Source organism: Thunnus albacares, chromosome 10 (genome assembly GCF_914725855.1).
Source record: "Thunnus albacares chromosome 10, fThuAlb1.1, whole genome shotgun sequence".
Taxonomy (NCBI): domain Eukaryota; kingdom Metazoa; phylum Chordata; class Actinopteri; order Scombriformes; family Scombridae; genus Thunnus; species Thunnus albacares.
Genome location: NC_058115.1, coordinates 19,430,584 through 19,455,429, shown reverse-complemented (window position 1 = coordinate 19,455,429; position 24,846 = coordinate 19,430,584). Strand labels below are relative to the sequence as shown.

The following is a 24,846-nucleotide window of genomic DNA, read 5'->3' as shown; positions in this document are numbered from 1 at the left end:
TATAGCCGGCTCATGGAAGCTCTTAAATTTTCAGTTTTGAACCAGTGTCGATGTCACAGTCTAATGGAGGGTTTTCTAATGCTCTCTTGACAACTACAGTATTGTACAAAATGCAACACCAAGTAGTGAAGTATGTTACATGATGTAGCACTAACGACAAGACAAAAGCATTTTTCTAATACTTTATTTTGAACATTATTCAAATTCATCCACAATGTCCATACTGGGTTGACAACCCTGATTAATCATGTTTTAAGTGTTTTAGGTGTTATAGTGATAACTCTAATCATCAAATTATAAATAATTGTGATTTAAAAGAGAAAAGAAAAAAAAATAACATAGATGTGTTCATGGGTGCTGGTGAGAAAACATTTTTTGACTGAACCTTTTTTTTACTGGTGTCCATGTTGTGCGACAAAGCAAATTCCACCATTTTTGATGGAATTTTGGTGCAATTTGGTGCATTCTGGCCATGATTTCCATCCCTGGAAAAGGCACTAATTTATGTATGAAAAGTAAAAAATGAAACATTTTACTTTCAAAAAGTATGCAACTAGTGATGGAGTCCTATTTCTCTCCTTACTGAAATAAAACTTCTACTTAATTTAACTATCCAACTATATTTTAGAATTAAAATAACACAAATATCTATACTTATTATCATTTTCAACCTCAAAGGCAACCAGAATCTACATCAGTCAGTAAAAGAAAAAAGTTAAAATTCTTGTCACTTTCATATTAACATATGTGATTGAACACTGACAATCTTTCAGGTTAATTACTTTGTGTTACTGCTAAATAATATATTATTTTAAAAGAGAATAAATTTAGAACAGGATTAGAATTGATTTGTATTTTAAATGTAACTAAATGTTGTTTCTAGAGCAGCAACTGTAAAGTTTACAACAGCAAAGTCAAAATATAAACTCAATAACATCTCACTGGAAACAAATCTAAAATATCAGTGAAATAAACAATATTTCTGACACGAAAGTACTGAGTGAAGTTTAGAAAGAAAGAAGAACACAGACATCAGTCAGTATCAGTCATTCCTCCTCTGACCTCCTCCCTCTGCTGCTGATGTGATTCACTGCTGCAGGTACCGCTGGTAGAGAGAGAAGGGGCTGGTTTGTCTCCGCCAGCAGCTTTAGTTCACAAGAATTTGCCAAAATTTAAGATGTGTGGCAAACTAAGCTAAACAGTTAGACTACATACAGACAGCTTTTGTTTTAGCTTGTTTGTACCAATTCTAGCTAGCGCGCTGTGGTTGTGTAAAATATATGTATCGATAAAGTTTTGGCTCTTTACTTGCAAAGGTTTTGTTGCACTTATATTAACGAGCATAGTTGTCATTAACGCCAGTAATCTTCACTTCACTGTCTCCAACACGGCCTCTCTGCTGTGCTGTTCGCTGACTTCATTCAGCGCTCGTGTGTGTGTGTGTGTGTGTGTGTGTGTGTGTGTGTGTGTGTGTGTGTGTGTGTGTGTGTGTGTGTGTGTGTGTGTGATAAGCTGCAGTGTGATAATAAATTACACCAAAATGTTAAAAAGTACTGATAAAAGGATCTTTTTTTTGCGTCAGTGGTAAAAATAAACAGATTATGATGGAACAAATAATTCACTTCTGACGGAATTCAATACAGTGAAGTATCAAATGAAGAAGCACCTTAACCCCATCAAATTTATGCTGGTGCTGGTGGCCTTGGAGCTCTTAATTGCTTTAAGGAGGAGAACCACACACAAACGTGCTCATTTCATCATCTTAATTCAAACAGCTTTATGTTGAATCAAAGTCAAACGTTTCAGCTTAGACCTTCAATACAGTGAAGCCCAACAAGCATCTATGAATCAGGGAAAAGATATAGTATGTGTACTTACACATACATACCTATATGACACAAGCTTTTAGTTGAATTTTATATCAGATTATTAAAATGATAAGCGAAACTCAAGATTGAGCCTTAAAAAAATCTGATGCACCGTCCTGGTGGCTCAGTGGTTAAGACGCATACAATTTGACTGCAACATCGCCGGCCAGGGACCTTTGTTTCATGACACACACCCCTCTTCTCCTCTTGTTTCCTGTTTGTATCTGCGCTGTCTTATAAAAGCAAATGCCAAAATATTCAGGAAAAAAAAATCTAATGAACATCAAATATTGATGGTGATAATTCAGTTTTGGGGAAAAATGCAGCATCCGCACATTGGATTGTAGCTCACAATTCTTTTTTATTACTGACTTAAAAAGGAAACGTTTCAATCTCTCTAGGTCGAAACACTCTACTTTCTTCTCTTGATCTTGTTTGTTGTCCTGTACCTGACCTAAAGATATGATCTGGGATGATATGGGCACACACTATCTCTTTGCTGATAATTCAATATTATCATTCATCGAATTTCAGCAAAATACTATCAAGAGGATATAATCTTATCAGGTTGTGGTTTATTTATTCCTCTTGTTTAAATTAGTGATTCTGAGCAAGCTATCATAAAAAATGTACGTCTTTTTTGACAAATAAATAAATTAACCTCATTTAATGCCGAGACCATGTTCAGAAAAACAACAGCACTGGGCAGCTGGGAAAAAAAGGAGAAAAAAGTGTAAATTCCTGGTAGATTATTTTGTAAAGTTAACACCTTCTTTCTACAGTGACGAAAGGAAAAAAAAGATCCTGTCTCAGAGTATTTTAAACTGACACGCTGTGTTCTGGCATCTGATAAGCCTTCAAACTGATGGATCTATCACTCAAACTGGACTCCCTGGATCGTACTTCATCAACTCAGCACGTCCCTGCCAACGCAGCCCCTTGCATTTTTGAATGCCCTGTAACAGTATATATATATATATATATATATATATATATATTGGAAAATATCCGGAATAATGTTGTGATAATGATTTCAATCATATCCTGCAGCCCTAACATTAAATAATTCAATGCTTGAAAATAAAAAACATAAAACATTACAACAGAGGAATATAAAGTGATACATCAGGTAATAATGACAAATATTCAAAGCTGCGTAGTTACTTTTTTCTACAGGGGGACAACAGGCCACAGTCACTTCCTCTGCATTTTTTATAACTACAATTAAATAAAAGGTGGATGAAGGGATTGAAGTAGTTGAACGGCAAATATGCAGTTTCCTTTGTATTTCCTCTCTTTGATGGTGCACAGACCGGTGAAGCCATAATGTAGAAAGAGTACGGTGGAGTCAGAGTGAACGGATTACATTGTTGTTGGTGCAAGAGAGAAAAAATATAGTTAGCTGATGTTGTGACTCTTAACATCTACTAGGCTGGTAGCCGGAGTCTGGTGGAAAATTAACACTCATCGACGCTGAGTGCTGATTTTGAACAAATGTGGACAGAACAAGGAGTCAGATGGGAGAGTCGGACTCATCAGGGTCAAATGTGATCCTCCCATTACAGATTAAAGATGTGTGACTGAATCATCAATCAATCAATCAAACTTAATTTGTATAGCACTTTTCTTACAAATGAAATTGAATCCCCCCCCCCCGACACACACACACACACATCCACACACAAAGTGATAAATGACTTTGTAATTAATAAACCACACAGAAGTAACAGCACTCAATAAAAACAGGAACTGAGGAAACGCTATCATAAATCTCATCAATTTGCAATGAGCAAACACCAGGTGAAGATAGAAATAGATAAAAACTCAAAATAAGGTAATAAGAAGTGAGATATGGAAAAAGATAAATGAATAAATAATAGTAATAGTAATAAAATAAAACAGTAGATAAAAAGTGAATGAAAAGTTAAGAGCACAAAATAGAATAATAAAATACTAAAAGAGAGGAGGTGTATTGAAGTAAGTAAAACCAGAAATAAAAGGTATTAAAAGTAAAACAATCCAAACAATGAAAAATAAAATAAAAGGATATACCAAGAAATAAAACAGACAAATACACAAATAAATAAAGTTCAGTTAAAAGCCAGGCTAAAAAGGTAGCTCTTGAGTTTGCTTTTAAAGATATCAACATTCTCTGCTGCCGTCAGGTCTTCAGGGAACTGTTCCCGAGACGTGGACCACAATCATAAAAGGATACCTCACTGTGGGTTTTCGTTCTGACTTTTGGTATAATTAAAAGTCCACTACCAAAAGACCTGAGGGTTCTAGTGGGTTCATAGGCTAAAAGCAAATCTGATAAATAGGTAGGACCAAGACCATTAAGAGCTTTATAAACCAATAAAAGGATCTTAAAATCAATTCTGAATCAAACAGGCAGCCAGTGCAGAGACTTTAAAATTGGTGCCATGTGTGCTCTCTTTCTGGTCTTTGTCAACACACATGCAGCTGAGTTTTGAAGTAATTGTAATTGAGCTCTATTCTTTTTTGGGAGGCCAGAAAGTAGAGCATTACAATAGTCAATCCTGCAAGTAATAAAAGCATGTATTAGTGTCTCTTTGTTGGCTTGAGAGAGAAACTGTCGCACTTTGGCAGTGTTCTTAAGATGATAAAATGCATTCTTAGTTGTGTTTCTAATGTGAGGTTCAAAACTAAGATCTCTCTGAGTTTGTCTCTCTGAGCTTCAGTACCAATAACCAAGACTTTAGTTTTATCCTAGTTGAGCTGTAGAAAATTCTCTGCCATCCATAACTTGATATCTAAAATACAGTTAAAAAGGGCAACTATTGGCCCTCAGTCGTCAGGAGACAGAGCGATATAAAGCTGTGTGTCATCAGCATAGCTCTGGAAATTGATGCCGTGCCTCCTGATGACGTTTCCAATTGGCAGCATGTAAAGGTTAAAAAGTGTAGGTCCTAAAATTGAACCTTGAGGAACACCACAATTCATTTTATAGCTTTTAGATGAACACTCATCCATCCTTACAATAATTCTTTATTGATAAGATTTGAACCAATTAGAAACAGTGCTAGAAAGACCAATCGGATTGTGAAGTCTACTTAAAAGAACTGAGTGATCTATTGTATCAAAGGCGTAATTTAAGTCAAGTAGTACTAATACAGAAAGTTTTTTATATCCATATTGGACCTGAGGTCGTTTACAACCTTGACAAATGTCTCACTGCTATGATTGGCCTGAAAACCAGATTGATATGTTTCAGAAGTATTGTGGGAGTTCATAAAATCATTTAACTGATTAAAAACAATTCTCCAAAATTTTACGTAAAAATGGCAAATTGGATACTGGTCTGTAGTTATTAAGAACTGAGGGATCTAAATTGTTTTGCTTCAGAAGGCGGTCTTAAGAGCAGTAGGGAAATCACCCATCTGAAGAGAATAGTTAACAATGTTGAGTAAATCTTCATCAAAGCTATAAACTGTCGGATGTGAGAATCTAAAAAGCAGGTTGTGGGTTTTAATTGAGAAATAACTTTGCCAAGCATCTCATCATCAACCATGACAGATTACTCCAGTGTTTCCTCACATAAAAACAAAGGTTCTGGGGTATTAAAATTCATAGGCTGACATTGACATAAATTTGATCTAATAGTGTCTGTTTTATCTCTGAAGTGGACTGCACACGCTTCACATATGGAGTTGGTAGACATACTGCTAGACTTCATAAAAACAGGGTTAATTAAACGGTCAACGGTTGAAAAGAGGATTTTGGGGGTTATTCCGGTTTGTCGGTTATCAATTTTGAGAAGTGTGCTTGTCTTGCATGTTTAATTGCCTTATTGTAAGTCGTCAGCTGTTCACAGAAAATTTGATAATTGACCATTAATTTATTCTTTCTCCATTTTCTTTCTGCTATTCGACAGTTTCTTTTTAATTGTTTAATTTCCTCATTTCTACAGGGAGGTGTTAGATTAGAAGTAATCTTTTTCAGTTTTAGTGGGGCCACTGTGTCAAGGATTGACCTTAGTTTACTATTAAAATTATCTACAATAAAATCACAAGAGGAGAGTAAAATGTCTGCAGGAGTGTCGCATAAGAGATCAATAAAAGTTGCAGCCACTTCAGCAGTGAGATAGCGTTTCTTGACAGTTCGTTCGGGAATATCCTGTTGTATAAAACCATTGACAGTAAAAAAGAGATTAGCCCCATGACACCTCCAGAGGGATCATTACTGTTGAGAAGCTGCAGTAATGATTTGTCACACACACACAGACACACTCATTCTTACACAGAGCCTATTGCTCCTTAACATTGCTGAATATAAATAAAATAAAATGCATCACACACTGAATATATAAAGACACTTTATGAAGTACAGCAATGAGGCTAAACCAAGGAAAACCCATAATCATTTATTGATTCCTCTAGATAAATATATACCAATCATAAAGGAAGAGCTGGAGAAGGATAAGAAGAACCTTTACGCTTAGACGCAAGTGAGATTTGGATCGTGGTTCTGCTGAGAATCAGTAAGTCATCATTAAAATGCTGTCAGTTTGCTGGATAACCACCTCCAGTTTCATGTGATATGAAGGAAGCTATATAACATAACCTTTGATAATCTATGCAATAGGAGAATATTAGTGTCTAATAGCCATGTCTGTGTATAAATAGACTTTGATTGAAATACTTACTATTCTTTCTGTGTGGATTTATGCACTCAGACTAAGTGATTTCTCAGGGACCGCACTCTTCTTCATCAGTTAGAAGCTCGATGAAGGACTGTCATGTTATTCAGACAAGTTTCTTTCAATCCAGATCTGTGGACTCGACTGTAAGCACAACTCTCTCATACCAGTCTGTGGTGCAGACTTTCATCCACACACTCCTGGGGCCTCATTTATAAAACAGTGTATTGGATCCATACCAAAAATGTATGTGTGCACAAAAGCCGACAATGGCGCGTGCCAAAAAATAATCAGATTTATAAAACTGTGCGCACGCATGAATGCAAGCATGTTTCCCTTTATAAATCACAATCAACTTGAAAATGTGCGCATGTGGATGAACCTCATATCCCATCCCCTACACTCCTGCAATTAACCATAAATGGTCAGTGCAAAACCCCTCATGAATATTGATGTACATGTTGTTCCTGTGAAGAACAGCAGCAGTAACAGAAGAAAGTTTGTGAGGCTGATGGCTGCAGCAGCTGTTAATGCAGTCGATGCAACAAGTGAAACAATTCCCAAAAAGTGGTCAAACATGGAGGTAGATGTCAAGAAGCGCATTGCTGCACACAGGGTATGGACCAGTGGAGGCACGGTGACACCAAAGCTCAACACTTGGTGTTTGTTAAGCATCTACTGTATATAGACACATGCATGATTGATGAGATCACACCCTCAATATCTAAAATACAATAAACACTGTATACATTTATATTTACTCCAAAATCCAGCACACAGCTGTTTCTCTAATTTACACAATCCATATATGAGTGCAGGTGGTGAAGATGTGGTGGTGAGGTGACTAGAGCAGGCAGAGCGTGTGTGGCAGCCACCGTGGTGTCACCAGCGCGCTTCGTGTGCCTGACAGCACAGTCGTGTTCACTGCAGCGATTTTACACATAAAAACTGTATGAAAGCTAAAATCAGACTTGGTGATTTATGCAGAGTATTAGAGGATATTATTAAAAATCTATAAACAATCTGTTCTTCAATTCTTTAAAGTTATTTGATGTCATCTTGGATTTCTACAACTGATGGTGATAATTTCATCAGTTAAATATCATGGTTGAGGTGAAAAGAAATCAGTATATTCATGCTTAATATCGGGGAAAATCAAGCCAGATTTTCCAGAATCCCTCCACATCCTGGCACCATCCTGGCGTTTCAGCGGTGTTGTGCTGTTCCACAACTGACCCCGAGTGTGAGCACCATACAGCCCGGCCCTCTCCTCTGTGCTCTGGGGGTTGGAAATGTGATGGTGAGAAAGCGCATCGCACTCAATATTTCATTAATAGTTCAATAATAAATCACAGGTGTATATTTTTAACATTTGAGTTGGCTTATATCTTTTAAAATCAAAAGGTGCTTATGGAATAGTTCACTACAAGCACGAGTAACTCTGCTGGCTTGAAAGTTTATGATAAAGTGGATCTATAATTAACATTTGAAATCGAAATAAAATTTGAAATTAAATGTGCGAGAGGAATGATTATACAGTCTGGCTTCAATTCACCACCTCACCATCTGCATCACCAATTTCCCCAAATTTCTCCAAAATGTTCGTATGCATGGGTCAGAGAAACGGTTATAAATGAGGCTCCTGGTCTTAGTGGGACACAGAGGCATCGCACATGTAGTTTTTGATAAGTTATTATTTCAGCAAGGCTCCTCGTCCATTCTTAAATGATTGCAGGCGGAATATGTTCTGCTGAAACTGCTGCTTGATTCAGAAGAGCAGCAGAAATGCAAATATTATGTTCAGCACACAACTCATGTCTGCTGCCCATCATTTGGGTAAAAAAGAGTGAAATATTCACATTCTGAAATTCATATATTCATACTACTCACCAAACACTGAAAGAAAAATGAAAGCTAGACTCAAAGGATAGGTTCACAATTTTTCAAGTCTTTCTTGAAACAACATTGAAACAGGTTTCTCTTGCTGTAATTATTCCTCCTGTTCATACTGACCATTACAAGATCCCTTCATAATGCACTTACAATGTAAGTAAAGGAGGACAAATTCCACAGTCCTCATTTTGAGCATAAATGTAATTAAAAGTTTATTTGAAGCTAATATGAAGCTTAGAAGCTTAAAGACTTTTTTAGTGCCAAATTCCCTCTTTTGGTTACTTTACTTCCACAGCAGCATAAAAGAGGAAAACTGTCACAGACACATAGAGGGAATTTTTTACTATAAAGACAGAAACTTTGGAAGATATCCACTTTATTTGACCTAAAGCTTCATATTATCTTCAGATAAAATTTAAATACATTTTTGCACAAAACAAGGACAATTTGTCCCCCATCACTTAAATCGAAAACATGTTTATAGGGGATCTTTTAATGGTCAATATGAACAAACGGGATGATTATAGCAAGAAAAACCTTTTTCAATGTTCATTTGGGTATCTGACTATTGTTTTAAGACAGACTTGTGAACCTATCCTTTAAGCAAACTAAAACTTCTACTTACTGATCGCCTGTATTATTAAAAGCACTATGAGTGCTGTAAAAATAGATGGCAGATGGCACATTACCTGCTGCACGCATAAAAATAAGAAAACAGCTACCCTGTCCTTATACCATCAAAAATACAAACTCACCAAATTATTAAAACATTTATATAACAGTATAAAAAAGAGTGCTGTAACAAAATCAGGGATGATATCTTTTAGCTCAAAGCATCTAAATGAATTAAATGTCAAAAATAACACAGAAAGCTGGTGGAAAGTCAGATTTTATAGAGTTTTTCACATTTTCTTGCATTTCAGTCACTCTTAAGTGATCAGAAAAAAATTCACTTCCTGATCAGTATTGATTAAAGCTGTGTTTCCAGATGGTGGAATTGAACCAAACACAAACTAAAGATTAGCAATGATCAATGGGACTTTTTACTGGGGAAAAAGTGACCCTGTCATGACCCTTTTTATGTCCAGAAAATTCTATTTTATGTCAATAAAATCATTTATTGAATTACATTGAATCATATTAAAATGGGTTCAAATGCCTGGTTGTTATTGTGTTATCTCTCTGTGCTATTGAGGTATCCATGTAGAAAAATAATAGCATGGTCAAATATTACAATAACTTATAATAAGATGGGTTTTGATATAAATACTGTATTGAACAAAGAACTGTGTAAAACCTACATGCTATTAAAATATTCGCTACAACGCTCATCTTTAGGTGAATTTAACAAATATATCTTTTAGATTGGAGCTATGATTTAAGTCAGCTGAAACCAGCTTGCCCCTTCCCCAAGGTTTCCTCTCTTTCAGCTCTGTATTTAAAATGCCTTGTTATTAAGAACAAAGTACAAATAGCTTTTTGGCAGCCAGAGCCCTGTTCCAATGCCCGCGCGTAATGAGCCGATCCTGCTTCGCTAACCAAATATCCTCCATTGATCGTGGTTAGCTGGCAGGATTTCCTTATCAATGGATACAGCGACAATTTCTAACAACAAATGAGGCTGTAAAGAATCTCGAGGAAGTGCACGGGAGAACACATTTCATGCTTTCATTATGAATTTCTGGTTTTGAAGTAAGATCACCAGATCATATTTCAAAAAGTCTCAAACACTGTGTTAAATCTTTCTGCCTAATGGCCTCCGATCCTCTGAGGATTGGATTAAAGAGCTTCTTCTGGGTTTCTTGTGTGCTCTGGAGTCTGCGGCTTGTTAACTGTGTGTGGGTGTGTGTGTGTGTGTGTGTGTGTGTGTGTGTGTGTCTTTGTCTGTTTGTGTGTCTGAGAGCGAGAGAGTGCACTGTGTAAATGTCCATATTAATTAATCTTTAGACTCGTATTGTTTTGAATTCTAATCAAGATAAATGTGACCCACGAGGGTGTAATAGTCTTGTCTATTTTTATGTGGAGAAAAACAAAGGAGATTACTTTTGGGACTTTTACAGCTAATTTATTACTTTCCCTCCTGTTTCTTCTTCAGGAATGTTCACTATCGTTAGGTTTCCATCCAAATGTAGCGCAAACTGTAACCAAATTTCCAGGAAAATCAACAGAAGAATGTTTGAATGAATACGAGTTTCCATCCACTGCGATTATGCAAATATTAGGAGTTGGGTTGTCAAGATAAACAGCTGGTGCTGATAATTTTCCAGTCAGGGGCCATTAAACCATTGCAGAAGAAGAGGGCAGCAACAAGATGATGTAATTAAAAGAACGTCAAACCAAAACAATGTTAAAAAAAAAAAAAAAAGGCAAAACACTCCACACAGATCCGCTGCTATTTTTTCCTCTCTTCAGTGGACGTTTAGGTCACATGTTAAGTCTGTTTCCTTCTTTTCATTTTGTCACATGTTACTTTAATCAATACACCAACTTTTCCACCTCAGCCAAGCATAAAAAGTTCTTTGCAATATTTCAAAATTTTGTTTAATTTTCAGCTTTTCCTCTTCATTTTCTTCTTTTTTTTATGCGCAAATTGAAAATGCAAATACAAACAGGTGAATGGAAATGTACTTTATGATTTTTATACAGTCTATGGTCAAAACTAGCATTATATAACCTGTCTGATTGAGCGATCAGTCAGGAAATAAGCACACCGCCCGATGACTGACACTGATCTTCCACTTATGGCTACAGTCAATATGACAAGACCAGGTAAGCTGTTCATCCAGGGGGACTTCATGGACCTGCTCCCTCATTGAGAGGGAGAGAAGCAGCTCACTCCTCGATGCATGATTTGAAACAAAGATATTACATTTTGTTTTAGATACATTTAGCTCAATTATTAGCTTATTATTTTCTACCCAATTTGACACACAGGAGGGTTGCAAACCTCTGGTTTAATCTATAGCGATACATTGTATTTTATAAAGCTTTCATATGTTGTTATATTAAGTGCAATATTTCCTTCTGAAATTTAGTGAAGAATAAAGAAGCATAAAGTGGAAATATAAAAAGTAAAATTAAGTACTTGAATAGATGTACTTTCCACCACTGACCAAATATTCAAGAGCCATCGTGCCACATATTTTATTACATGACTAATTTTGGTACAAACATTTATCTGCCAACGTGGCGGATAGCCTTCTGAGGTTTACTTGCCAAACTGAAAATCCACTTCCATTCGGCGCTTGCTGGTGTTAATTTCAGACCCTGGTGGCAGACTTAGGCCAGAGGCTCTGCTTCCCAGCTGAGATCATGTTAACCAACCTCAGACCAGACCTTGTGCTATGGTCAGCCTCACTCTATCTCGTTTACATCATCAAGCTTACAGCGCCCTGGGAGGATGCAGTGGAGGAGGCCTATGGGCACAAGAAGCTGAGGTATGCTGAGCTTGCAGCCGATGCGCAACAACATGGCTGGAATGCAAAGGTCCGAGTGGTTGAATCAGGCTGCAGAGGGTTTATAGCCAGATCAATATCAAGGCTACTCTGAGAGATGGGAGTGTGAGAGAAGGCCCACCTACGAGCAGTCAAAGACGTCTCCAGTGGCTCTGGATGAAGAGAAAGGACTCCACCTGGGCCCTCAACTGAGTAGATGACATCTAGCGGTTGAGCCCAGGATGCCGGCATTCACTGCTGAACCCTCTGGAGGTGTCGTGGGCCTATCAGCGAAACATCGAGGAAAGAGGGCGCCCACTTGATAACCCAGACGATGACATCACTCACTTGACCTAAGAGTCTAAGCAGCAAGTCTCACATGTGCGATTAAGTGATATTAACATCTAGTCCTACATAACAGATCTGTTAAGAAAAAAACGAAGTCTCAATACTGGATTAAATCCATCGTTGAAGTGGGATTTCTTTTCTGTGTCGAGGCGGTGGTCCAGCTAGGTCTTATAACAGCATTGGGATTCACGCTGAGAGCAACACGCTGAGCCTCATCAGAATGAGTGGTGGCGTCGACATAGGCGTGTAGAGGCTGGTTAAACCACATCTCAACTACAGCTCTCTCTGTTCCTCACTCTGCCCCCCCCCTCACCCCCCCTCTCTCCTCCTCCTTCAATTCAATACACTTAGATTCATTTACCCTTTATTTAATCAATTAGTCCAATTGAAATAGTTTTTCACAGACCTGAGAAGAAGAAAGCATTCATTAACTTGACAAAGGAAATACACTGTATGAATTAGTCAAGCACTCCAGCAGCTACATGACAGCAAAATATGAAAAATATATTGTACAAAGCAATTAAATGCAGTGAAAGACATTGTTTCTGTAAACTTTAGGAAGTGAGGAAGACTAAGACTAAGAAAATGTTGTTTCAAAGCCTCTTGTCAGTTTAATAAAGGTGCAAAGTACTAGAGACAGTCCCAGTAAAGTGTTAATGTGAGAATCATTTAAAATCAGCTGGTGTGATCTTGTAGTAGAGCATTTTGGTGACCTGAGACATCCTCTGGCAGCCGTGTTGGAGGTCATCAGTTCTTGGCAACAGTGGCGTGGAACTACTAATTTGGTTTTGTAAAGTAGCTTGCAGGCTAATTGTCTTGATAACAACCCAAACAAAACAGCTTATTTCTCAGTTTGGATACCAGTTAACCTTGTCAGACTGCTGTCCATAATGAAAGACCCACAACATTCCTCCAGCGTTTCCTGCCTGGATGTTATATATTTGAAAATTATTTACGCACATCCTCTACACCAGTGACAGGAGTGCCTTTATAGCTGCCCAGGTGTGCTGTTAAAATGAAACATTAAGTGTGATTAGTATACAGGGGGATAAGAGAGAGTAATTTACTGAAAGCCGAGCCTGGTTCCAGACCTCTGAATGGCTGCTCACATCACCATTTCTTTCAGCTTTTAAAATGAAGATGAATAATGAAGTTGTAGTGCTGGCGCCCCACATAAAGGGCAGATGATGTTGTTTTGGCAATGGAAGTGAAAGTGGATGGTGAGGAAGCAGGTCAGAAGGCAGGAGTACATACAGACAAGGTTATTAACAAAAATATGAAACAGAGGCAAAAATGAACCCAAAGGAAATTAAAAAAAATAACTTAAACTGAAGCAAAAGAAAAGAAGTTAACAAATAAAATCTGCAGCCTCATAGGAAGCTGCTATCTGCTCTCTTCTTTCACACATCTCAATTGATCAATGACTGGCCTTTTACCATCTCTGGAACATACCATCTTCTCAGGTCACCACAGGACTGATACAAAGACAAAGCTTTCAAAACATACAGAACAACATTGATGCAAAATTTCTGTCACTGCTGACGATCACAATTTATCTGTGGGCAGACAGGCTCAGTCGTGAGTGCAGCAAATTACACAGAATGACATTTACTAAATGACTACGTGACTAAATGCTTAGTGCCGCTAGGTGATGCACATCTGTTGTCACTATTACTAATTAAGCAGATGATTTGTCCAACAGTCACAAAATTCTTTCAAAGAAACACATCACAGCAGGACAGAAGCGAACGAAAAATAACATTGTAAATCATAAACTATGCAAATGAAGCATAAATTCTGTTAATTTTGCAACATGACTGATATTAGCAGAAACATTGGACTGAAATTAGTGATTAAAACCCCCCAAAAAACACTAGAAATGTTGGGAATCAGGGCCTAGTGGAAAGAAAGAGGAGAAACCTTGTGAAAACAAAACTGGAGATCAGTCTGCTATGGCACAAACTGTGAAAAACATGGTTTACTTTGCACCTAACATGCTTGCAACCTAAGTGTGAAATTTTGATGTGATTTAGTGCACTCTGTTTCGGTGGCCTGGGGGGAGCATGTTTGACTCACCTGTAACTAAGAGATCCACTGATACAGTATTTAATACATATAAGAATGAGGTTTCTAGACTCAAGCTGTCAGTTTTGCTTAAAAACATCATCAGGAGAAGTTTGGTGTGAGAAAATAGCTAATAATTACCACATGTGCAATCTGATTGCGTGGATTAGGCTGATGATGACATAGGCCTACACAGGCCTACACAGTTTGAGTGACACATATAAACAGCACACATACATCAACACATAGAAACATCTATCGCCTGGACTCTATCACCCGCAAGGCTGGTGGTGACAATAGGCCTTTTTCACAGCAGACGTTTTGACTTCTCATAGCAGGGAAAAGTGTTACAGGTGTCACTAATAACATTAATGATGGCTCTGTTCACAGTAAAGCCATGACACTGTGACAGAGAGCCGGCACACACAATACCAGCACCCTGAAAGTGGAGCAGCAAAATGGAATTCAGCCATTGTTAATTAAATTATTAACACCAGCGCTTTTCCTACTGTAACATGTCAAAATGTCCTCTGTGAAAAAGGACTGTTCTCACTGCAGCTAGTAGACCTCTTCTTGCCCTGCTTAACCACCTGTTCTCTCGCTGTAGGCAGCTCAGGTTTTATTTTATGGGTAAAAAGAAAAGATGGATGGTATATTTTGCCTCAGGACCGCACAGTTCACAATCTCTATTATTCCCTGTCTTGAATATCGAATTTGATATTTTGCTATTTAAAAAAAAAAGCAACAAAAACCTATCCCCACTGCTACTCTCCTGGTGTCCCTAAGGTGTGTTGCTTAATTTGTTCACCCTTGTGTGACTAATCTGCCAAACCAAGACACACATCATAACAAGTCGGATAATCAGGAGATGAACTCTGTTCCAGCCAAGATACGAGTCTCACAATGAACGTTAACTGTAACTGTATTTGAAATCTGCATGGACAAAGTTGAATGTATGACATTTTGTTATGTTTGTTATGTTAGAACTGAATTCAACACCTGTTATGATTAACACTTAGGGAACTTTGAAAAGTGGGAAGACTCGGGATACATTTTACTCACTACTCAAGCAAGTCTCTCTCACTGTGGTGGTAAGACGTGCTTCCTCTTCATCATTCTTATCTTTTCTCTCTGCAGATGTGATCCACACCGTTGGGCCGATAGCACAAGGAGGAGTTGGAGAGAAGCAGAAGAAAGCTCTGAGGTCGTGCTACAAGAACAGCCTGCAAACAGCAACTGCAAATTCTGCACGTTCAGTGGTGAGAGCGCAGGGATTAGATGAAGGGATGATGGGACCGGGTTACAGGGAATGAGAGGGATGAGGGAAGGCCAAATTAGCTTTCTGACAGATGCTAGCAGTAAATTAACCGAATTTATAATTTTTAATATATCTTCAAGGTGAATAACTGTAATGTAAGAGCTGAAATGTTACTCAGTTCTCTCTACAACGATCACAACAAACAACTTACTACGAGTTGTTTGTTGTTGTGGTGGAGAGAAGGAAGGAGTGCAGATATCTGAAAGAACCAGTGAAGACTGGGACACAAAGATAAAAAAAAAAGGGAAGAAAACATAAAAAGACAGAGAGGAAGGAAGGAAAAAAGCAAAGGAATGGAGTCAGGACTGTGTGACCTGAGCTTAAGAGAGAAAAATCACATCAGGACACAAAAGGAAACTGCATTCGAACTGAGAGGAATGAAGAGAGAGAAAAGAGGAGCTGGTGGGAGGAGTGTTGAGTTGTAAGAAGGTTTTATGAAACACCAGGCAGGAGGTTTCACAATAGAACGAGGTGTTACAGTCAAAGAAAAAACACCAAAGCAACATGAAAATAAAGTCAGAAGAAGAGTAGAAGAAAACAGGCTCAGGGAGGCCGTGTGAAGATAAATGCTCTGTTTAGAGTTTCCAACATTCAGCTAGCTTGATTTTTTTTTTTTTTTACATTACTACAACAGTTAGAGGTTTTGTTACATTTTCTGTTACATCCACAAATATTTGCAATGTGTCATCTTACCTTCAACATGTATTGATGTTGAAGGGATGTTATTGTTGACTCCTGTTGTTGTTGTTTTATCGTAGACTCAAATTATATTCATAGCAGTGTGTACAGGTTGGAGAACCGAACTTGTTGACATTTATACACTTGTCATGTTCACTGCTCCGTCATACAGCCTTTCTTCTAGGTACATGAATTCTGTTAAGCATTTTGTTATTGGATTTACTTCCACGAAGTGATATGTTTGCTTCTTGCCTTCAAGAACTCGTACGTCATGTCTGCTCTCACCCTGAGTTGCCAGCTCCTCAGTCCGGTCAAACAAACAGATCTGGAGACTCTGGGAGCAGCCTGGCATCTGTTCAAGCTGCCGTATTTGACAGCAGGTTGAGAACGAGTCAGATTCAATTTAGTTTGATGTTTACTGGCCGGTTTACTCAACTCAAGACCAAAGCTGTAGCACAGACTAGTTATAATCATTAAGATCTATTTCATCATATCAAACACTATGTTTAAAAACTATCTGTGCTCTGTATTGGTTCAGCAGTCGCCATTTAATGTAGTTACATTTAGTAATTACCTCTCTAGTCTGCCTTTCTTGTGCAGGATTTAAATTACTTACACACTTACAAGGGATTCAGAGGAAACAATGCATGCATGTACTTAAATGTCACTGTTTGTAGTTTTATCTAATTGTTAGAAGCCTCTTGTTACTAATTGCTCTCCTACAGCCATATCAAGGCTGTGTTATGGTGCTGCTGAATGCAAACTGAACATTTCCCACTGCTGCTGCTTCACATTTTAAGTGTTGAAGTGTTGGACCACATTGCTTTTATTGTGCAGCAGCCATTTAAAATGCAGCGCATTTATCACAGTGGTTCTTCTCAGCTCACCGTTTGTCTGGCTTTGCTGTAAACAGATACCCAAGAGGCTCTTCTTTTCTTATATCTGTTTTGTTAAAGGGGATATAACATGCTTTTTGTGATATTCTGTTATTTCTATACTGTTATGATGTCGGATGTCTATGTTAAACATGGTTAACAGTGCAAAAATGGCTGAGAAGTTTCCATGTTGAGTAAAGAACGAGAAAAAGAAGTGAAATCCTGCAACTACTGTTTGTTTACGTAGCCTCCAGAGCCTCCCGATGATCTAAAACAGCCTCTTTCAGACAGAGGCTGAACCAAGTCGCTGCTTAACAGCCAGTATAAGATAAATAAGGAGTTTTTTGAATTGTAAATCATGCACAGATATACCAGTAGAGCCCCAGAATATAAATATAGACCTGTAAATATGCATGATACATCCCCATGCTGTAACCGTCAGTAACCACGGGTGTTGCCACGTTAACCAGGGCTGAAATCTGCATCTGACTTCATAATTACTACATGCCTGTTTAGCAACTTACACTGCTGCAGCTGTAAAAGGAACTTTTTCTTCACCACAAAAGATGATCGACACTTTGGTCTTTAAATTGATATGAAAGTCAGCGAGAGAAGAAAGGCTGTCATAAAAAATCAATCAAGAGAAACACTTCATTGAGATCCAGTAGAGAGTGTGATGGTTTGTGTGTGTGTGTGTTTGTTTGTGTGTTTGTGTATGAGTGTGAGATGAAAGCAGGCTGTTATGTGATCAGCAACAGACTGTAACCACTTTGTCATCTTCACTCTGCAGGCTTTCCCTTGCATCTCCACTGGAATCTACGGTCAGTGTTTGTGTTTATGTGTGAATCTCCTCCTCAATCCAGAACAAATGCATGACATTTTCATCTGTTGAGTGATAAGCATGTGAGATTTATCACGATTTTCATAGTTTTACTTCAAGTGTTTATGGCTTAGGGCTTTGTAGTGATTTTCTTTTTGAGTGAGAGAGAAAAATAATCCATTTTCATCCAACCATAACAACAACAATTTACTATATCTGTGTGCCTGTGTACACACTGGCTGTGTTTTCCATCACATGCTTGTTTCCAGTATCAGTCATTCTGTTTAACCCGAGTGCTGAGCCACCCAGTGCCTCTTGTCACATTATCTCCTCTAGCCCAGAGGGAGTTCTCAGATTAAGGCCTTGGATTAAGACCAACAGATTTAGATAGATTAGGTTGCAGATTGTGTCAGATTGACTGTAATCCCCCTTCACACTAGCAGGAGAGAGAGTTAAGGATAGTGCTTAAACGCTCCCCGGGGTGGTTTCGGGTGTAAGGGCCAGTTGTCAACACTCCTCTCCCGCTGCTAGAAAGAGGAAAAGGCCAAAGTTCTGATTGACTCAGTGTGTTATCCGTGTCTTCCTCCCTCATGCTTGTTTCTCTGTTTCCTCCTGAGTGTTTGCTAGCAGTAAGAGAGTTGGAGGAGTAAAAAGAGGTTGCATGATTGTACCAGATTTAAACAGCACTCAACCTCTGTAACTCTATTTGAAAGGGAAAAAAAAGAAATAAAGCAAACCTGTTTATGCTCATTATCCTTTAAAAAAGATTTCCAAATTGCAGGTGTAAATTATTTTCCTTCTTGACTCATTTTTAAAGTCTAAAGAGAAACAAGAATTGTTTTGCACACTTTTGTGTGACCCACTGGAGCTGATACTCGCTGCTTTTTGATGTAATTTAAAAAAAAAAAATAGGAGAGAAGTGGTGCCAACAGTAGGCCTACTAGCCAATCACAGTGGTATTTGAATAATGCTACAAACACTGAGCACTGAAAACCCCAAAATTCAAATTGAGCAACCTTCCAATATTTCACAAAATAAGAGGATACCTCCAGTTTAAAGCCCTGAACACAGGAGTTTTTAATCATTTGGGCTGATTAGACCTCATTACAGGTTAAGGAGGGCAGATCTATGCTATCTATGAATAACTTGATGTATTGTGAGGAGTGATAAAGGTCTAATTTGTTCCACCCTAACAGCTGCAAAAAAGCAAATATGACCCCTAAAATGTACATTGATATACTGTTTTAATGTTGTTTATACTGTTTTGGAGGAAATGTAAATGCTGCCTGGATTCTGTTTAGTGGAAAAGTTTTTTCCAGTCTTGTACTTCACAGAAATCGTTTTAGGATGGCGGGGTAGATGATGAATGTGCTATTCACAGGTTTTAAAAAATATATATACATTATTTTCCTGGCTGAGCGTGCATACTCTTTTACAATGCCATGTTTACAATTAAATGAAAAGGAAAGGCAAGCAACAAACAGAAATTAGACAATATACAATGTGGAAGTTCAGTGGAAGCAGTCACAAGCAGGTAGAGAACAATTACTGAGAAGATTCTTGAAGTTACAAAAAGGTTATGATCGTGATTTTTAGGATGACGTTGCAGATTATTCCATGACGTTGCTGCACTAACAGAAACGACCTGCTTTCCTAGATCAGTTCTGGTTCGAAGTTCATGAAGCATCACCAGTCACTGGAGTGTGTTAGTGTGTTAGCATCAGAGTGTCACAGCAGCAGATATGAAACGTAGGATGACAATTTCCCACAAATTTTAACACTGGAGATGAAGGTTCACATCTTGTATCCTGTGTCTTTAGGTTTTTGGTCAAGTTTTGATTACATATTAAATTAACACATCTTGCTTCAAGTCACTGTAAACAATTACAGTGAATGTTTTGCTGATACAGTATGAACATTTTGAATCTTTATAGATACATTCCTTTAAAACATTTCCTCATTATGTTGATAAAAAACAGAATCTGGGCAGCGTTGCTTTACATTCAAAACATATTTTCTTTTGGAAATTAATTTTATATAAATGTAATTATTAGAAGACAGGGTTGAATAAAGCTAACAGGAGGAGTGAGGGAGGTGTCACAGTACTGTATGTACACGCCCACACTGTCCTGAGAAGAGTCTAATGAGGCATAAGTAACACCTGTGTGAAGGTGCTTAAAAGTTCACTTATTTTAAAGGTGCATATTTGTCAGATGGACTTTTGAAAAGGGAAACAGGCAATCAAATGTTTTATATAGTGCACAATTGAGGGCACAATGTGACTTATTTCATTACATCCTTTGCAATGTGAATACTGCATGTGTTTATTTTGATGCTTTAACAATACATTGCTCAGCCGTAATGTGTATTTGTATTCCTACGTTGAACTCAAGCTCATGATGTATGGAATAATTACTGCATTTGGGCTGAGCAGTTTGGCCAGACGAGACATTTTCACTGCCTTTGTGCTGCGATTCCAGCAGTGGGGATAATTTCTCAGCATTGAAAGGTCTCAGTCGCTCAATGAATATAGAAGAAGCACTGTAGTCTTTCTCCATCTGTCTTTTCGTAACCAACAAGTGTGTTGTTTCTGACTCTCCCCGGAGTAGGTGAGCCAGGATGAGAGCAAGTGAGAAAACACAGAATGCAAAGTGTTAGAATAAAGGAAAGAAGAACAGATACCTGTCTGGAAAAAAAAACAAACAAACCGCGCAGACAGCAACCGAACGCAAATGCACAGATCTGTCACTGCACCTGTTCTTGCAAATTATGTGTATATTTTTGATGTTTGTGTGTGTTTGTGCAGGATATCCACCTGAGCAAGCCGTGCACGAGGCGTTAGCAACTGTGAGGGAGTATCTGGATGAACATCATGACAAGGTGCGTGTATATGCGTGTGCGTGATTGGCAATTTTTCCTACCATTTCCTCTAGGTATTATTCCTTTCACAGCTGTTGTTTTTGTTTTCTAGTGAGAGAGAGGAGAAGGGTGTATTGAGAAAACACACACACGCACACGCTTTGACACGCACGCACACAAACATACATTTAAACACACACACTCCCAAGTTCTGGCTCTCATGCTCATGGCCAAGTCTGCGTTTTAATTGGCTCCTTGCGGGACTAAACCCGACTAACACAAACACACACACACACACACACACACACACTTTCTCTCCGGAGAAACAGCGAGCAGAGAAAAGACAAAATGATGGAATAGATGACTGGAGGGGAGGGACGGTGGAGGAAAAAGGGGGGTGAGGGGAGATTGGAACAAAGAGGAAACTTTCCAATCAGTCGTTAACATGCTCTAAGCTCTCCTCCCCTCTTCCTCCTTTACCTCTCAGGTCTCCTCCCACTCCTCTTTTCAGTCTTTCTCTCTCTCTCTAACCGCCGTGCTGAATCACCTCCCAGAGAGGGTGTTGACGATGTTATTGTTAGCGCTGGCGTCTCCAGAGTCTCTGCAGCAATACCAGTCAACTGTTGCCGTCAGCCACTCGGAGCCCAACAAATGAAACATGTCTCACCATAGAGGACGACAGTCAACAAGCCTTAAACGGCTGAAAATAAGACCGGAGCCAAATCAATGAGACTCTTATTTACATTCTGCCCAGAAATACAATGTGTTTTTTTTAGTGAAAAAAGTGTTATTGTAATCTAATGAGATGGTGAGAGGGAGTTTGTTTGCATACATATAAAGTAAGAATGTTCACCAGAGGAAACTGGGTTTATTCTCTAATTGAACATAATTGAGTGTTTTGTTGGGCTTGCTCTGACTTGGACTGCGGTAATGTAGAAAATGAAATTGAAAATTGCACACACATAAGACACAAAACTGGACTCGTGACACGGGGCAATGTGCCAATATTTTGTATCAGGAGTAATAATAAAAACATAAATCATTTATTCATAAAACATCAGCAGAGCGGTTACAAAATGCCGGGAGAAAACTAACAAGCAATACCCACTGCAGCTCATAATAAGTTTGAGACTTGTTGTGTTTTACAAATTAGTTTCACAGTCGACCGGAAAGTTTCAACAAAACTGGTGTGTGATAGTTTGAAATAGAAAATACTTGGTGTTTGTTTTGACTTGTGTATTTATTTGGTCTAAATTGTAATTACCAAGAAGTAGAAACTGAGCTTTTGCTGATTTTTATGCAGTGACAGTTCCCACGACAATAGTTTGCTCCAGTAAGCGTGAATTTTTGGTGTCGACTGATGACGGCTGGTGCAATATCTGTGTGGCATTTAAAATAGTTTGTAAAATTGCTTAAATTCCAACAGCCACACAGGCTGTTAACCTATTAGCTGAGGGCTGATGATGTTAGAGATTTGAGTATTCCCTACATTACTCCACACTTTACTGTGATGCTGCGGTTACACGACTCTCCGTCGTGAGTTTTCACAGTCTGGTCATTTGCCGTCACTAACTAACACAACTGAACCAATGAAAGAAACACTGAGATCCTCCTTTCTATAATGTGGCGTTAACACAGGAGTGTGTGAACGAGCTGCCGATGACTCAGCAGGTGTTAAAAAAAATATGAACCAAAAGTAATATCACGTCTAGTGGGAATCAGTGCTAATTTGGAGCCAGGACCTTCAAGTAACATTAAACTTAATAAATGAGTCCTGGAGCCGAGGAGAGCAGCAGGTGAGCCAACTGTCAATCACAGCTGTCAGTCAACACCCACACAGCAGACATTACAGCTGCTATAAGACCTCACATATTATTAAAGGAGGAATAATTTCCAAAATGACCACTAGCACAGAATTTAGTGATTGAGACTATAATGACTCATTAAAAAAACGTATTGACTTAGAATTTCAAGAGAGAAGTTGGCGCTTTTTGAATGGGAACCAGCATCTAGCAGCCGTCGATGGAATTGCACTTTCAACCTCAAGCTGTAGGAGTTCCCGCTTGGTGCTAACATTAGCAAGTTAGGCTAACTAGCCTTCACTTTGTGAGTGAAATATAAACTTAAAAGCACAATGGCTCCTCCCAAATGTTGAATGTTGTTCAGGGACAGATGGCTTAAATTGAAGTACATAACCAACATGATGTAGACTTGTTAAAAATGTCTTGTATCAACATTCGTAGGCTTCAGGGCTACAGTCAGTAGCACACCACAGTAGTGTTTCTAGCAACGCTGGCTCTCAAATGCCAACTTAGAGTATTAAAGTGTTAGACACTGTTACCACAAATATCTACAGAGCGGCCTTCATCCACTTTCGAAAAAATGAGAAAATATGCACAAGAGCCACAGCATCATTATAGTTTACAGTGTATTTTCCCCACAAAACTTGAGAAGAATTCAAATTTTAGTTTGACTTTAAAGCAAGGTTGAGTAAGTTTTCATGTGACTTTGTGTATAAAGTGTGTATAAAGTCTGCTAGTATCAGTTAATTCCCCACAACAGGTCAAAGTGAACTGTGCAAGATGTGAGAGATAAATTTAGCTGCAGACTCTTGTTGTGTTTGAGAAGGGAATACTTACAGGCTCTGTGTTTCCCTTAAAGACAGGCAGTTCTGAGAGAGCCCATTGCATTCACTTGATGTTATTGTTAGCTTTAGCATCTCCAGGGTCTCTGTTGCAGTAGTATCAAAATGAGCTCCCCACTGCTAACGCTTTCTGGAGGCCATTTTGCATCTCTCTTTGCAAGCATTTGCTTTAATTTGAATGGGGGAGGCTGCAAATTGGCGCAAGTGGAAGCAACACTGTGTGGAGGTTAGAGATTTCGAACCTTAGCCCAGGGGATGTAGTTACTTACCGCACATTTCCATATCTTCCCTTTTAGCCTCCATTCAAATCCTGGGGAGTGATGGTAATTGTGCAACAAGCCGGGACTGAAAAACACGAGCTGCGGGCTAGCAGACTGCTGAAATGTCTGTCTTTGAAAGCAATGAGACTTAAAACTCCCACACCAGACAGAAATTGATGGAAACAGCCTGTCTATAAATTGCATTGCCTCACCCAAAACAGAAAGGAGCCAAACCTTTGTAGAGACATTATGGTGGTAATAATGTTTGTCAGAGGCTGAGAAATAAGAGGGTACAGTGGAGCTTATCCCTGGAAGCATCTTTTTTACTGTAGCTACAGTAACTTTCATTATCAGGCTACACACAGTGCTGTGAGCTGTACTGTACTGTATGTCCAGATATACAGAACACAACGTAAATATTACAGAGACAGGATCTAAAGAACGCAAGAGCATAAAGATTGTTTATTGTCGTAAAATAGCTGCACTTATCCGACCAGTGTCTTAACATTATTTGAAAGCTATTATGTTTATGGCTTTGTGTGTTCTGCTGTGTGTGTGTGCTATGAGTCCGGATTTAGTCGACTAGTGTCTCTCACACTGTAATGAGGTAACTGAGGGCCTGTGCTAAATACACACACACACACACTCTCAGTGTAATACTCAGGGGCAAGCACAAAAGCACACAAAGATACATGCTCTTCTCTTGCCTATACACACACACACACACACACACACACACACACACACACACACACACACACACACACACAAACACACAAATACCTGTATATACAATAGAAGTTTTTATTGACCTACAGTATAAACTCTTTTCTCTCTCTCTCTCTCTCTCTCTCTTTTTCTCTCAACCTCTCACCCACCCATACACACACATACACACATACTTTCTTCCTTTACATTTCCAGCACTCTGTCCCCAGCACACAGTGTAACAAGCGACATCTTGTGCCATGATTATAATAGGGAGCTAATAGAGGAGTAATGGACTGATGCATTAGCTGCATTCTCCTGATATCGCCGCCGCACAATGTCACACACTGTTACATTGTTCCCTGCTGCTATTGATGAATTCACGGTTATTGCATATGCTTGTAATAAAGGTCATTTT

The 24,846-nt window shown here is 38.6% G+C and overlaps 1 protein-coding gene across 5 annotated transcripts in view; it reads left to right on the top strand.

Annotated features, from left to right (window-relative positions):
* The window catches only part of macrod1 (mono-ADP ribosylhydrolase 1), a 128,593-nt gene that overhangs the window by 96,950 nt on the left and 6,797 nt on the right, over positions 1 to 24,846 (top strand). For all 5 annotated transcript variants that reach the window (XM_044363423.1, XM_044363425.1, XM_044363426.1 and 2 more), the window contains 3 exons: positions 15,405 to 15,526; positions 17,929 to 17,959; positions 20,765 to 20,838. In XM_044363423.1, coding sequence (XP_044219358.1) covers positions 15,405 to 15,526; positions 17,929 to 17,959; positions 20,765 to 20,838 — 227 coding nt within the window. The remainder of the gene's footprint in view (positions 1 to 15,404; positions 15,527 to 17,928; positions 17,960 to 20,764; positions 20,839 to 24,846) is intronic.